The sequence below is a fragment of the Aquila chrysaetos genome, chromosome 2 (genome assembly GCF_900496995.4).
Source record: "Aquila chrysaetos chrysaetos chromosome 2, bAquChr1.4, whole genome shotgun sequence".
Classification (NCBI taxonomy): domain Eukaryota; kingdom Metazoa; phylum Chordata; class Aves; order Accipitriformes; family Accipitridae; genus Aquila; species Aquila chrysaetos.
In genome coordinates this window covers 68328410-68344101 of record NC_044005.1, presented here as the reverse complement: position 1 = coordinate 68344101, position 15692 = coordinate 68328410, and the positions used below count along the sequence as shown (strand labels likewise).

General features: G+C 44.9%; 1 protein-coding gene across 7 annotated transcripts in view; it reads right to left on the bottom strand.

The window, feature by feature from the left end:
- The window catches only part of EPHA7 (EPH receptor A7), a 163059-nt gene extending 148568 nt beyond the window's left edge, over positions 1-14491 (bottom strand). For all 7 annotated transcript variants that reach the window (XM_029998101.2, XM_029998138.2, XM_029998110.1 and 4 more), the window contains exons 1-3: positions 14135-14491; positions 9784-9848; positions 4673-5342 (exon numbers count right to left, since the gene is read on the bottom strand). In XM_029998101.2, coding sequence (XP_029853961.1) covers positions 4673-5342; positions 9784-9848; positions 14135-14231 — 832 coding nt within the window. In that variant the 5' untranslated portion in view covers positions 14232-14491. The remainder of the gene's footprint in view (positions 1-4672; positions 5343-9783; positions 9849-14134) is intronic.
- Between the last annotated feature and the right edge of the window lie 1201 nt (positions 14492-15692).

Genomic DNA, 15692 nt, shown 5'->3' with positions numbered 1-15692 from the left:
ACCTCGTATATTTTTCTGAACCCTGCTAGGATACTTTGGAAAGATATTTACCTTTTTTTTTTTATTTATTTAAAATCCAATACTTCCTATGCAGTTATATCTGTGATCTCATATCAGATCACACTGACCTTTCTTTAAAAAGGACAGAAAAATTATGTAATGTATTAGGGGATAAAAAGGGAAGGAGGTAGACACTCTCCTGTTGAACTTCCATTGGCTTCAGAGAAAATGACAAGACTCGGAGATATCCTCATTCTCTGCTCTCGTTCAATTTGCTGAGAATAATTACATTCTCTTCCCTAGAGTAATTTTGGAGGCAAATGGAAGAAAGGTAACTCTTCTTCAAAAAAGGAAACATTTAGAGTCATGATGATATAAATGCCATTGAAAAAGTTTCCTACAATTTTTCCCCTTCTGCACAAAGCAAAACATTTTCAAGGTGAAAATGTAGGAATGTCAACATAGGTTACTCAAGCTGCAGGTCACCTACAGCTTTTGGGACACACTACCGGAGCTAAACTCTACACCTAATTCACAATATGCGCAACTTGGGCTTTTTAGAAACAGGGTAACATTTTTTTATGACAACTTATTGACATTGCCCCCTTAATTCATTGCCTTCTACTAATAAACTTGTGGCACATCTGCTCCTAAGTGGAGTAATATTAAAAAACAAAAACAAAAAAAACAACCAAACAAAAAACCACAGCCACACATACTTTACCACAAATATGCCAAGCATAAAGCAAATTCGGTTTCTGGATCTGTTATCAAGTAATATTTCACAAAGTAAAGAGATAAAAGTTTGTCCCAAGAAGAAAAAACAGAAGGAACAGATGCAGCTTGCAGTCTGGCAGAGTGTACAGCACATGACAAAGTTTGGAAAGAAAAGCCTGTAGCTCCCTTTTTACCTCACCAAGACAAAATGTACAAATAGCTATAACCCCCTCCCCATTTGGGGGCCCATAAAACAACTGTTAATGCGTACGGAATTATAAAATGTTTAACAGTAAAATGGACCCATTTGGCTTTCCCTAGAAATCTGAATTTTTGGACTTGGTGCCCAATCATCTATGTAATTTCTCAGTACAGTCATATTAAGAGAATCTTCCCACCTTCTGAAATATCACTCTACTGTTCTGATTGAATAAATTTAATTCCCTCCCTCCCCACCCCCAACTAACATGAAACAGATGGAAAATACATTACACTAGAAGTTCTCAAAGAATTGCTTTCTCCTTCAAATACCAATCACTGATTGCAGTGTGCTCCTTACATGCACAACATATCGACTGAACTCCATTGTGAGAAAAAAATCGAAGTTAGACCTATTGGGAGTCCACTACAGCTACTGAGAACTTTATTGGGTTTTTGTGGTTGGTGGGTTTTGGGTTTTTTTTCCAGAACAGACGCAATACACGATGTTGGAAGAACTGAATATTTCTAAGTACCTTTCCGGTACCTTTGCTAGGTACTTTTCAAGACAAGCCTTTAAAATGTACAGCTTCCACACCTAAGTCTAGTGCCACACACCAGCAGACATAAGATCAACACTGAGGAGATAGCGTCCTTGCACATAAGCAACAGAATCTGCAATTCAAAGTTCAGAGGCTCATCTAGTTTTCTCATGTTTGTTTCACCCAGCTTTAAGATTTTGTTTTACGTGACAATTGTGAGATCTCTGGAATTTGGCGCTCTCATGTATGTGTGTTATCACGACAGATCACTGAGGTGGCATGGACTCCTTGACACCCCTGTAGTGAGAAGCAATCAGTGTACATCCAAAAAAAAAAAAAAAAAAAAAGATTAATTCAGTTTGAAAGATTGAGCACTGAAGAAGGAACACATGGGAGCTCATTTTCCAGGTTATGTGTTTCATCGCTCACAATTGTTTTCTTCCAGCACTACTGGTTACTTACATTCATGCAACAAAAAAATCTTCTGGCAACACATCCAGTGCAGAGTTCTGTATAAATCAAAATTCAATTGTTTTAGTATCTGAATTCAATAAATTTCACACACAGGAGAGAAGCTGTATGCAAAAGGAACATTCTTCAGTCACAGTCAGCCAATCAAGCTAGCGTCACACAAATGAAAATCCCCACTGAGTTACAGGCTGAAGATCTATTTGGAACTACAATGTGGCCATCTACTCCTACCTTTGCTACAACGCAGCCAGATAAGGTATTATTCTGTATCTTTAAAAGACCCTCCTATTGTGTTAAGTTAATTCAGCTGAGCTTTAGCAAGTGCGAGAGAGGAATCACAGACTTCTGCCCATCCTGACAGAGCACAATGCTTTCTGCCACGAGCAGTCCCAAAGAAGTCACGCAGCATGCCAGGTACAAAGTATTTGCAGAAGTGAGCCCTCAGACAGGGCTATAAAAGCTCTGGGTTAAGGAAGCACACGCCAACTTGCTTCTGCTTGATCTGTTACACAGCTTGACAGTAACAGATAGCCAGTTGCATTAGTGTCAATGTTCAGATAAGTTTCTCTCAATATCTGTCACAAAAAACAGACACGGTATCAGCGTGCCAGCTGTATTATCGGTCACTACATAGTTGATCATACTTAATAACAGCCTCAAGCACAGACACGGCTAACAAGTATCACAGACGGCAATTACTATTGTGCGCCACAGTCACCCAGATTGCTCTGGCTCGGAGCTGCCAACGGCGCGCATTCGGCGAGCGCCTGCCTCCCACCTTTTCCCTCTCAAATACATTAACTTGCCTCAATATGGAGCCAGAGTTTGTTTTGAAACTCTTAACAGGATCACTGAAAGAAAAGAGGAAAAATACCATAAATGATCCTCTGGACTGTTTCCAGAGTAGCGTATTCTCTTAGCGATTGCTTTGAAAGCAAGCCAAAAATGGGAAGTGTTCTTGCAAATGAGCACGCTACTATACTCAAGTACAAGTTATCATTTAATTCTTTTGTCAACATCAGTGCGGTTAGAAATTAAGAAGCCTGTTTAATAAACAGGTTACTTGAATTCCAGTTACCAAACACCAATTTCTTCTCTATCCATCCCCCCCGTGCTCACTCAGCTCCTGCCCACCACACACTTCCCAACATACACTGCTTTCTTTTTTGGATACTTTCTCTCCTTTATTGAAAGTCAAATAAAATTAGTATATTAATTACACCAATACATGACTAGGTCTGTAATCAAGAGCAAGTTAGCTAAGAAAAGGAAAAAAAAGTCAGTCGCTCCAAAAAAGCATTCGAAAACCTCAAAACAGGCTTCTACAGGACACAGCGCTTAATATTTTTAACAGAGCTTTGATACAGTCTACTGAATGGTTTCATGGGGGCAGTTTTTCACATTACAATTACTCCTAATGAGATCACCCTCCACAGTGTACAAGCCCTCATCCCTTCCCAACAGAACAATGAAAGATTTGTGCAAGGCTACAAAGGCCTCAGATCAACTCCACTCACTTCACCTTGTACCGAATTTCCTCGTAAAAACTTGCCAAGAACACAAGTGTGGTTTTTTCTGAGGACAAATGACTAATAAGGAGACTCATTTACTTTGTTTTAGGGTGTCCCTAATCCTCTACAGATTTTGAAGTCCTCACACAGACATCTCAGACTCAGTGACTGATGCCAGCTTTGGTTTTGAGATTCTGTAGGTTTCTCCTCTTCACAGATTTGTGGGGTTTTTTTCCAGTTTTTGACTTACAACATTTCTCACCAACAAATGTCTGCCTATCTTACAACAAAAATATGGTGATATGTAACTCCTTGTGTTATCTTACGATAAAGATGACAGACCTTGTGTTAAATGTACATGAAAATACCCGTCTTCAAACAAACTGCCTATTCTCTTGATTTTACTGTAAGGAAAGACAATGAAATATCCTTTCTCACGCTAAGCAGAAATATCTTACACATGTAGCCCCAGTGAAAGCAATGCTAAGGGTAGGTATCATTCTAAGAATATGGATAACTGAATGACTCTGAATTAGAAAGTACAATTTAGTAGTCTCTGATGTGCTAGTATTTTAAACTAATCACCATGATCCCACTGTAAGCCAAAAGTTTAGAGTTAGCTTTATGCAAAAAGATACTGTAGAAAGGAAAACATACTTTCTTCTGAAAACTTGATACTCTGTCTGAAAGATGTATCTTGTGTTTGAAATTTTATACATTTGACACAAAACTCTAACTCAGTTTTTGTGTGTGTATTCTTCCCATTACTAACCACACCTCATTCCAAGTTCACCCCCTGTTTTAGTTTCCTTATAATTCTGTCACAGATCATACGAAAGAACAAACTGTTTAACTACTTATGTCCAAGACTATTGATACAATGTTCTGTGATAGGTATGATTTGCTCTGCGTTACCAAGAGGTACAAGGAACATCACCTTAACTGGTTTAAAATGTTAGTCCTGACTCTAGATTTATACTTTATACAACTTTTAACTTTTCTTGTTTAAATTTAAAAACACAGTATGCAACCGCTGATTTCCATATCCAGAAGGGCTGACTGCTTTAGGTTAGTCAGCTTGAAGTTTACAGCTTGAAGATCCAAAAACTTTGAAAGCAGACTGATGACGTATTTCTCTTGCAAAAAAAAAAAAAAAAAAAAAAAAAAAAAAAAAAAAGCTGGTAGAACCTGACCTATAGTATACATATTACAGCAAGTTGTATGTTTACTTACGTTCACACGTGTCTCCTTTTTGCTGGTATCCTGCTTTGCAGATACATTTTCCAATAGGCACTAACCATTCTCCCTCCGCGCTACAGTGCATTTTCGGCGAGTTCTCCGCCTCCTCCTCCGCACTGCTGACGCAAGTTCCTCGTACTTCAACTAAAGAGGAAAACTCTGAGCCAGTCACTGTGTCAGGAAAAATAGCTAAGTTCTCAATGATGGACCAGCACTTCTTGTAGTAGACTTTGACAGAGACCAAAGCAATGCAGGCCCCTACATCCTGAAATGCAAGATAGAATCCTTTTTTGGACAAAGGTCCAATTTCTCTCACCTCTGTGTTAAGTTTCATTTTTCTCTCCCCAAGATCACCCTGGGTAAAACTTTCATCTGCTGCAATAGTGTCTATTTTTACATATTGGTTTTCTCGGATATTCCTGCCAGTGTCGTAGTCTGTTTCATAATAATACAAGTTAAAAGTTTCTTTACAAGTCCCCAGAACTCCAGGAAGACTGTTACAATCCCTCAGAGTGAATTTCAGTTCTACAAAAATCCTTTGTGCATTGCTTTTTGCAATCCAGTTAGTCCGAAGCCAGTTGTTTTGGTTTGATTCCATCACCTGGCATACCTGGTATGTTCGTATAGGAGTGTAGTTTTCATCCAGTCCACTAATTTCTTCCCACTAAAACAATAACAAACAGTTAGTAATACAAAACAAGTATGCCACCAGATGTAACTACTGTGTATTTTAAAAGGCTTCACACAACTCAAGTCCCCCTCCTTTTTAACAGTATGGTTTCATAAAAAGTAGGTTATTGTTAAAATACTGTTAAGAACCCAAATGAAGAAAATACACATTAACGCAGCTGCAGGCTCTCTCTTCCTCCATGTCTTTCCCACATATAAATAACTTTGAAAAATCATTGTCTCATCATGGGCACAGTTGTAAAGAGGAAGCTCCAGAGAAGGCTGTTCAGCATACCAAATTCTGATTACGCACTAGGCTCTCCCACTTTTCATTAAGGTCATGACAGTTTTGGATAAGCAGAGACCAGAAGGAGGGAGGCAGCTCTGCTTCCAGAGAAACCTAAAATCAGTGAAGTCTTAGAAACTGAAATTGCCTAATGTTACAGTACATAAAACTTGTGTACATAAAACTTCCAGTGGAACTTTCAGTTGTACAGAAAGCATGGGACCGGGTCCTGAGACTTGTGAGTCAGACGATTTACACTGCTACATGATGGAAGTGGCATAGAGAGAGAGGGCAAGAGAAAAGGGACAGAATTAAAAATCTGAAAGCAAGAAAACATTTTGGTTGTCCCCTTTTTGTTCAGTCCACCTCCTGTTCTACTTACAAACCAAAGAAGGTAAGCAGGAGCTCCTCACCTCACATTTGGTTCAGTGGCTGCATCCATGTTAAAAGGAGCAAACTTCATTTAGTTGGGAGTTCAAATGAACCATGAGATTACATACGTAATTAAGAACAACCCACATGACTGAAAGTTCACTGGTTCAAAGCCTGGTTTTTGTTGTTGTTCCCTCTTCAGGATACCAACTATGTAACAAACTGGTAAGGCTCCAACAGCCCCGTAGTCTTTAACTGCCTTTGGTGGCGTGGGAAATTGCACCTCCGGCAATGGCAAACCTTCCACTGAAATCAGCCAGGCAGATCCGCCCAGGTGTAACCAAAACAATATCTGCCTCTCACCTTTTTTCACATTTCTTGTAACATTTAATTCACTGCAGAAACCACAGCTGTAATAAATTAGGTGGGGGAGGGAGTTGAGCTATCCTCACCCAATGACATAGGGAACCACAACTTCTCCGTATGGCACTTAGCCCTCTGGCCCGGTGTCAATAATGCACTTAAGATCACGCTTAAGATCAATGACAGTACTTATGAGCTTAATGGTAAGCATGTGCTTAAGTGCTTTGTGGGACTAGCATACCCGGCACCTCTGCAGGATGGAGCTCCCACAGACATTCCTGACACCGGTAACCAAGCGTGGAAGGCATTGGTTTCCCAGACCAGCAGCCATGCAGTATACAGTACTTTGCAAGCCTATTTGACAGCAAATGAGATCATTTTAATGTTGGTATACTGCTCCAAGAAAAAGCAGATGTGGCTGAACTGATGCTGGAAGTTATCACCACAAAATATATCAAGGCTGCAGATGCTGAAATGCACAGAAGTTGCAAATATCAAAGTGCATTTCAAAGACCTACAGTTAATATAGATGTGGTACGTATGGTATTATATATGCATATGGCATTAAATGATTGAAATATATTATTAAATGCTCATGGAGTTAACTGAACTGATTGCATATGGAACTGTATTAATGTCAGAACAGAAGGAAGTCTATCTTCATAATAGATTTATTAGATTTGAATAAGATCTTTTCCCCCTCTATAAGAACTAGTACAAACAAGGAAAAGAAAAAAACGGGGCCCTGGACTGAGACTTTTGGCTTTGCCACATTGAAAAAGAAAAAAAAAAAAAGAGAAAACACAATTAAAAAACCCCACAAAGATGATGAAAAAGGCATGAAGCCTAAAATTTTACTGATATTTATATTCTCCATTTCACATCAGGTAGCGTTGGCTTGGGGTTTTTTGAGTTGGTTTGGTGGTTTTGTTTGTTTTATTTTTTATCTTGCGTAAGCTGTCCTCCCTCAAAACACCAAGCCAGATTCTGCAATGAGATATTCCAGTTAGACAACGTATCGTATCTTTGAAGTGAAAGTAACTCTAATGCACCACACAACAGAATCTGACTCCTCCGGTTTTGATGTGGACTGCTCTGTCAAAACAATTCCCCACCATCCCCCCCCCCCCCCAAAAAAAAAAAAAAAAAAAAAAAAAAAACAAACAAACAAACAGAAAGCAAAACAAAACCAAACAAAATACATTTAACAAAATCAAACCGTTTTTCGTAATACAACACAAATGAGCCTTCTTGGAGTCAAAAGCCCACTACCTGAGACTAGCTAGTATCAGAGAGATTCATATGCTATAGTCCAGGAAATACAAAACACTAAATTCAGATAAGAAGTCCTACTTCACGTTATCCCTAGCATTAAACACTGAAGTCTATCTTTCCATATTTTCCCAAAGCCATGGAGTATGGTTTTCCTAAAAAATTAAGGAAATACGACATGATTCAATTGTGTAATCACAGAGCTATTATTTCAAGTAGTCCACTGGAGGTGTACCTGCTTCTCTGTGGGGAAAAAAATACATCGGTATTTCAGGATGTTTTCACCTATGCCATCTGAGGTCACGTTTCATTAAAGTCTCTTTAAAGTGATCAATTCCGTGATAGCTTTTACAGCAAGAAAATTCAACTTTTCTTTGTCCTGCTGCAACATATGGTGATATACATAACAATTCCACTTCAATGCGCCCTGTTCTATTGGTTTCAATATATGGTGGTTTAACTTCTTAGTTATCTTAACATTGTTTGAGATCATTGTTAGATGTAACATTTGCGGCTGAATGAGGCATTTAACGAGTGTCTGGCTGATATATTCCGTAGTGTGATGATGCTGTAATTTCTCTCAAGAAGAAGACTTTCTGTGTTTACTCCCATGAAGTCTTTATTGCATAGCAGAAAATTCAGTAATGAAAACTAGAAAAACATTTTTTTTCAAACTTACATTATTAAAATTGTACTTTTATGTTATTTTACAGGCAACTATTTCTGAGCATTTTCACACACATGAATCTAGCCATTAGTTTTGATTCACTTTTAAATCCTCATTGAAGTTGGCTTCTACCTCTGAAAGTTGCCTTTTACTATTTGTTGAATTTGACTCTACTTTCGTCTTTCAGTATGCTGACATGTGTAACGTGTTGACACGTCCTTCATTATCTACAGGTTAGCCTAATATAATTGCCACCAAGCTAATCTTTCAAACACCTCTGGTAAAGGCTTCAATCAGTGCAAAACGCTAATGCCGAGGTTATTAGCCATCATATGCGTTGAGCTCGCATTACATTCTTTCTGAAGTCCTCAGATTCGTTTCCAGTTTATGCTTGTATTGATTTTACGATCTTGCTTTTAAAGAAAGACACTTTCAGATTTTCATTCTTCTTATTTAAAGGATTTGTTACACTTTTATATCCCCACTCACATTTCACGGTCTTCTGGCTCCAGATTTCTTAATGCGCTAAAGATTAAGGGCCTGATCCCCCAAGTCCTTGCTCATGCAAGAAGTCGCAATGGATTCAGCAAGACTGCTTCCATGAGTAAGAACTGTCCATTTAATTTATGATTTTTCAGACTAAGTTAAGGCAGGACCGAGCTAAGGTAGGACAATATACCCATTATATCTTTCTGAAAATGTTCTTCCTCAAGGCTTGAGGAAGAAGGGGTTTTACACCACTTTTAATTCAGACTGAAAGCAGCATTTCTCAATGTTACGTATATAATAAATAAGACAACAACACCAATGTTTCGAAACTTCTCAATTTTTATAATGATGTGCTTTACAGTGGTACATTTCATGGAGTACCATGGGATTAATTTGTAAGCAAGCTAGAGGTGGCCTTAACCACATAATTCATGCCTAGTTCCAGATATCAAGCTCCTCAAGACTTGGGGATGTTTCAAGTTTGGAATGTCATTTCAAACACATCTGCAGTATAAATGTTTTTATTTTAGAGCACTTCAATCTGTTCCATTCAATTACAAAGAAAACATCGTAAACAAATTTATGATCACCCATTATACAGAAAATGAAAAACATATTTTTAGAAAGTTTCCACACAGAAGTAAATCTGCTGTTGCTAAAGGAAGAAGGAAAAAGTGATTTAAAATGCCATGTTATAAATATACAGAGCTTTCTGGTACAGCACAAAGGATTACACCACAAAACATAAACCTACCAAGAACATTTAGGTGAGTTTCTAAACAGACTCTTCCTTTTAATTAGCTTGTACATTTGTACACTGTAACCTGAAGTACTCTTCTTTCCATTCGAAAAATGAAAAAGCTGTAAACACTTGGTACGATTACTGAGAGGAATATGAGGGGCAGCTAGTTTAAAGCAAGTCTTTCAATTGCTTTGGTACAGTAACTACTCATCTTTAGGAACTTAATTTTTGCCTGGAGTACTTACCCCATTGGGAGGAGAGGAAATCCATTCCAACTCTGTCTGTTGTGCTTTAGAGTCCAGCAATATTACTAAAAAAGAAAAAAAAAAAAAAAAAAAGAATTTCCACTGTTTGTTAAATATGGTAAGTGGAAACATAAAACTAAAGAACAAAGTCTGAATAAAAAGAAGTTATAAAAATAATACAATTTTTGTACAAATTAATATTTCTCTTCATATTATTAAAAAAATTATCTGCAACCACAATTATGCATTTACTCATAAACAGATGATTAAATGATTATGTACCATCCGCATATAAGCAGATATACATTAATCTCAACAATTTCACTGCTTAAATCAAAGTGTATTGTTTTTCTTAGTGTTCTACAGTGTTACTAATCAGTCATTAAGATGCATGCTCCCTTCATCTCCTTTGTCATAAGAAGGACATTTCCCATATGCTGGTTATTACAATGACTTTAAAACAAACAAATACACACCAACATTTCAACAGTTTTCCAAACTGATTTAGACAGGACTAGTCTATACCCTACCGGGAGTTGCACTGCAAAAGCAATGGTCTTTCTGAGTTTGAAAAAAAAAAATAACGTCCCTTCAGTGACAAAGCAGTAATTCGATAAACAAATGACAACCAGGAATACAGAAAATAAAGACTCTGCAATTACCTCACACTTTGCATACACAAAACACTACATACACAAAATCAGACTAATTCGCTTTATGGTAATGGCTTACTAAAATCTTCATGTCATTATACCCCAGTGACACTTCTATGCAAAAAGACATCAGTTCTAGTAGCACTGCAATTATTTTCAGCTAAATGTAACCCCGTCTCCAAAAGTGGTTAATCACCACCTAATAAAACAACTCTTACATGTTTTACAGTACATACTGGAGGTTATATTACTGATGTTCTGGTACCTCCAAACATACATTTCTATATGTGTCTTATATTTCAATTATAGCTATAAGCTTCTTTCTTAGCATATTATTGTAAGTTTCTGTAAGACTTTCAAACGGTACATACGTTAACCTGAGATGTCCAAAAAAACCCCCAAAGTGAAGTAATTTACCGTAATACCTTCTTTCAAACTGCCAAAGCTGTAGAGTGATCAACCATATATCTAGGTTTGGTACACTTTGAAGATTCCTTCTTCAAAGCAGCTGCACATTTAACTTCATACTTGTATTTGATTAAATAAAAAGTAACATTTCTAATTTAAATCTATTCAGTATATTTTTAGCTATAACGCTATTTATAACTTTCTGCGCAGCATTCAAGTACTGATATTGCAATGCATGATTTAAGGCTGTAACCTGAAGCGACTTTTTTTGTCAGGTCTTTTGGAAACGGTTATAATTCTGGCTTCGGCCCTTTCTCCTAGTAGAATATAACACAAAATTTCAGTGAATTACTAGAAAGATGAAGTGACTAAAAAAGTTATTCGAGGGTTCATACAGTAATATCTGGAACGTTAGCTGAACACAAAACGGTAGATTCCAGGCCTGTATTTCAGTAATAAAGTGGAACTACTCATTGAGGAAGTTTGATAGTCTCTCTCCAGAAAGATTATGTGCTTATTTCGTTAAGCGTGGATTCAAGGGGCTTTACTTTGTAACACTTTCTATAGAAAAGCAGGTGGTGTATGGGGCGGTTTGTTAAACAAGAACATTTATAATGGTCCTGGAAAAAGAGGTACCACGAGAAACTTAACCATTTCAGCACCAGCACAAGGTCCCACGGCTGCAATTCATTACACTCTTTACTTGGCAGCAGTTCTCCATCCCGGAGCAACATCCCAGGAAGAAAAAGACAGCAAGCGAACAAACCAACCTCAGACCCTGCGCTGCCAACACCCCCTGCAAACACAACGCGCCGTTTCCCTGCGGCACCGAAACTTGCCGGGGAAGAGCTCTCCGCCGGCTCCGCGGCTGCCGCGCCGCGCCCACCCCGGGCTGCGCAGCGCCGGGACCCGAGGCGGGAGGACGGCGCCGAGCTCCGCGCACCCCGCCGGCAGCCGCGCGGGGCCGCGCAGCCTCCCGCGCCCCGAGCACACCCGGCCGCGGGGCCTCCGCGGGGGCGCAGCGAGCGAAAAGGAGGCGTAAAACCGGCGAGGGGCTCCGCGGGGAAGGAAGGGGCTCCGCGCAGCGGGGGGAGCCGCAGCCCCGCGTCCAGCCCGGGCGCTGCGCGGGGCTGCGCGCAGGCGGCCGCGCTTCCGCGCTGGGCAGCGGGGCTCGGCGGCCGAGCAGCGGCGGAGTACCGGTACCGCGGTCGCCCCCCGCCGCGTCCCCACACACAGCCCCCCCCATCCCGGCCCGGCAGCCGCCCGTTTGGCGGGGGGAGCGCCCGGGACGGAGCCCCGAGGTCTCGCAGCCACGGGGCGGAGGGACAGGACCTGCCCCCCCCCCGGGGGTCCCGGCCGCGGCGCTGGCAGAGGGCTCCGCAGGTAACGCGGTTCCCCCCGCCTCGCTTGGAGAGCCAGGCGGACCCTGCCCCGCTCCTCTCCAGCATCTCACGGCGGCTTTTATTTAGCTACCGAAAGGAAACTGAAAACTTTTCAGCCTCTCACCCCCCCATCCCTCTTCCGTACCCAGCGGGGAGCGGGGGGAAACCACGCGGGGCTGCTGCCGCCACCGGCCCTTCGGCGAGGCCGGGGGTGAAGCTGCAAAGTTACTTTTTTTTTTTTTTTTTTTTCCCCTGGCTCTTTCTTCCGCGGGAGTTTTCTGCGCTTGCAGCAGGTAGCCGCTATGAATCCCTGTCTGCCGCTCGCCCCCTCCTGACCCTCCTTTGGCTAGGCTGATTTTCCCCAAACATACACACATTATCCACACACGCTTATATGTACAGATGCATATATATATATATACACATCCATACACGTATTACACACAGAAACTCGGGGCAGACTACCGCCGGGAGGCACCGGCGCAGCCCCGATCGCGGCGCAATCTGCAGGGCAGAGCGGGGCAGGCAGCCCGCACCCTCCCTCCCTGCCTGCCCCCCTGCCTGCCCGCCCGGCCCTTCTCCCCACGGCCACGCGTTAGTACTCCCCGCGCGGGGGTCTCCGTGCTTTACAGCCCCTCCAAATAAACTTTCGAAAGCAGCGGCTAAGGGAAGGCTCTCTCCTCTTTCCCTCTCTAACCTCGCCATCGCCGCCTTCTCTTAAGGGCAGAGGACATTTTAATTGAGGGATTTTTTTAAGCTCCAGTTACAAGCTCGAAATGGTATTTCACCGCATGCCAACGGTTTGATGAAAAATATTGACGTGTCCAGCTGAGGGGGGAAACCCCCAAACGCATACATATGCGGAGACACCGAAAAAGCCCCTCACTCCCCCTTCCCTGTCCCGTCCCCCCCACCCCCCGCCCGAAGATGGAGACGGACCTTCGCCTTTGGCTGTCAAACGCGAGATGGGCGCTCTTTTAAATCATTTCGGATTTTCTCAGCGTGAGAAAAGAGATTCCCAGACGGACTTTGTGAATTGATTTTATACACCTCCATCAGCCTCTGATAGAAAACTGCCCGTTTTCTCTCCTCGCGCGGGGGAAACAAATGTCCGGGGTTCGCTTTACACAGATACCAGTGTCGGATCGATGGGAATCGGGATGCCCCGTTGTGATACGCAGATGGTGCAAAACATCCATCCCTAAACCTCTCTCTCCAGCGACGCCGGGGGAGAGCGCATTCGTTGTTGCAGGCACACGACGCCAGGCTGTACGTACCCTCTATATGCGTGCCCAGCCTGCGTGGCCGGGAGCTGCAAAACTGCACCCCGAGGCTCCTTCCCGCGGGCTGTGCACGGCCCCGCGGGGCCGGAGCGCTGCAGGCCCCCGGTGGGTAGTGGCGGGGAGCTGCCCCGCGGCCCCGGCCCCGCCGGGCCGTGCCCTGCCCCGCCGCGCCTTCCACGGAACGTCCCGAGCCCCGAAACTCGGCCCTCAGCCCCTGCAGCCCCCGCCCGCGGAGCGGCGAGGTAAGCCGCCCTCCCTGCACCTCGCCGGGAGGATGAAGGCTGCCAGCGGAGAGCGAGGCTCTCCCGCACGGATCCCCGGGCCGGGGGCTGCCTCCCCAGCCCATGCCTTTCCATCACGTGCAAATGCCTCGCAAACCTCATTCCTGCGAGCAAAGGCAGTTGTCCCGGTCTCTCACACGTACACACGCACACCCCCGGTGAACGCCTTGCTCTTTCCTCCCTCCCACCTCAACTAAAAAAAAATGTCTTTTTTTTTTTTTTTCTTAAGGGTGGGCTGACAAGCAGCTCGCAGTGGCAGGCAGGTCCTCCGCTAAGCCACCCCACAGACTTCGTGTGCAAAAGCAATAAATAAGCCCAAAGTTTTGTTTTCCGCATCACCTTACCTTCTTTCGCAGCCTGTGCTTCCCCCGTGTGTGCAAAGCGGAACAGCCAGACGGAGCACAAAATAATCCAAGAAGGGAGCCTACTTTGGAAAACCATGGTGCAGGAGCGGGGTGATTTTATATTTCTAGCTATATATTTCTAGACACTGCCGCTGCCGCCGCTTGGTGGGTGCTAGAGGACGGTGGAGAATTTGCTCTGCTAGTCTCTGGCTCGGCGCTCCCTCCCTCCCGGCTGCCTTTCTTCTTCTTCTTCTTCTTCTTCCTCTTCTTCTCCTCCTCCTCCTCCTCCTCCTCCTTCTCCTCCTCCTCCGCCTCCTCCTCCTCCGCGCCGCTGCCCGGCTCCCGCACCGGGCCGGCCGCCCGCCAGCCCCGACTGCAGCCCGGCCGCCCGCGCCGCGCTCCGATAATATCAATTAGGGCGAGGGGGCGGGCCCGCAGCGGCAGGGCGGCCCGTCCCTCAACCTGACTGACGGCCGCCGTCGGCCAAACAGCAGCGACTCTCGGCGCCCGGCGGGCCGAGCCGGCCCCTGAGTCGTCGCGGCCGGGGGGGCGGGGTCGGCGGTGCCGCCCAATGAGCGTGCGGCGGTGTCGGGTTGCCGGCCGTGCCGGGGAGCCGCGGGCTGCGCGCGGGGCGACGGCGGCGGGACGGAGGGGCCGAGCGGGGCGCGGGGGCGGCGGGCCCGGGACGGCGCCCGGGGGGCTGCCCCGCACGCCCGGTAGGCGGCCGGACGGCTTCTCCTCCGAGCGAGCGGCGGTCGGTCCCCCGGCTTCTCCGGCTCTCTCCCCTGCCGCATCTGCCTTTGTTCTTTAGCTGATGTTGCTCCCTCCTGTTCCGATCCTCCTCCTCCGTCTCTCCCTTCTCTTTGCCCTCCCTCTTCCTTACCTGGCCTTCCTCCAGCGCACCTGGGCTGCCGCCCACCGAAGGGGAAACTTCGGCAGGAGCTGCGGGACGGTGGCCCGAGAGTGCCCTCAGCCAAAAGTCAAGTTCCTCGGGGCTGACATCGCCCGGGCTCCCTTCCCTTTGTGTTACCGGGGTCTTCCGTCCCGCGCCTCCCGTTTCCCCCCAACGCGAAGAACAGGTTAATGACAATACAGATCTTAATGGGGGGGGGGGGGGGGGAAGAGGCGGTTGCTTCCCCCCCTCCCCGTCGGGTGTAACCTGAAGCGAGGGTAATCCGCTAACAATGAGGCAATTTAAATAGGAAGGGGAGGAAGAAGGGAAGGAAAAAAAAAAAAAAAAAGCAAAACCCGAGGGAGAGAGGAACTTGCCAAATCTCTTTTGTCAGCGCTCACCCTGCGGGCCGGGAGGGCTTTTCCCGGGGACCCGCTATGCCCCCAGCCCTCCGTTTTCCCTTCCCCAAACCCACCCTTGCATCCTTCAACGAGTGAAACACCAGAGCGGCGCAAAAACTTACCGTTCCCTCCGCCAGGCTGCGGAGCGGGGGCTTCTGCGACGGGCGCGGTGCCTCCGGCGGCCTCGGTGGGAGCGCTGCCCTCCGCTGCCCTCCGCTCCCGGGCCGGGGCCGGGGCCGCGCAGCCCCCGCGGCGGGAGGCGGTG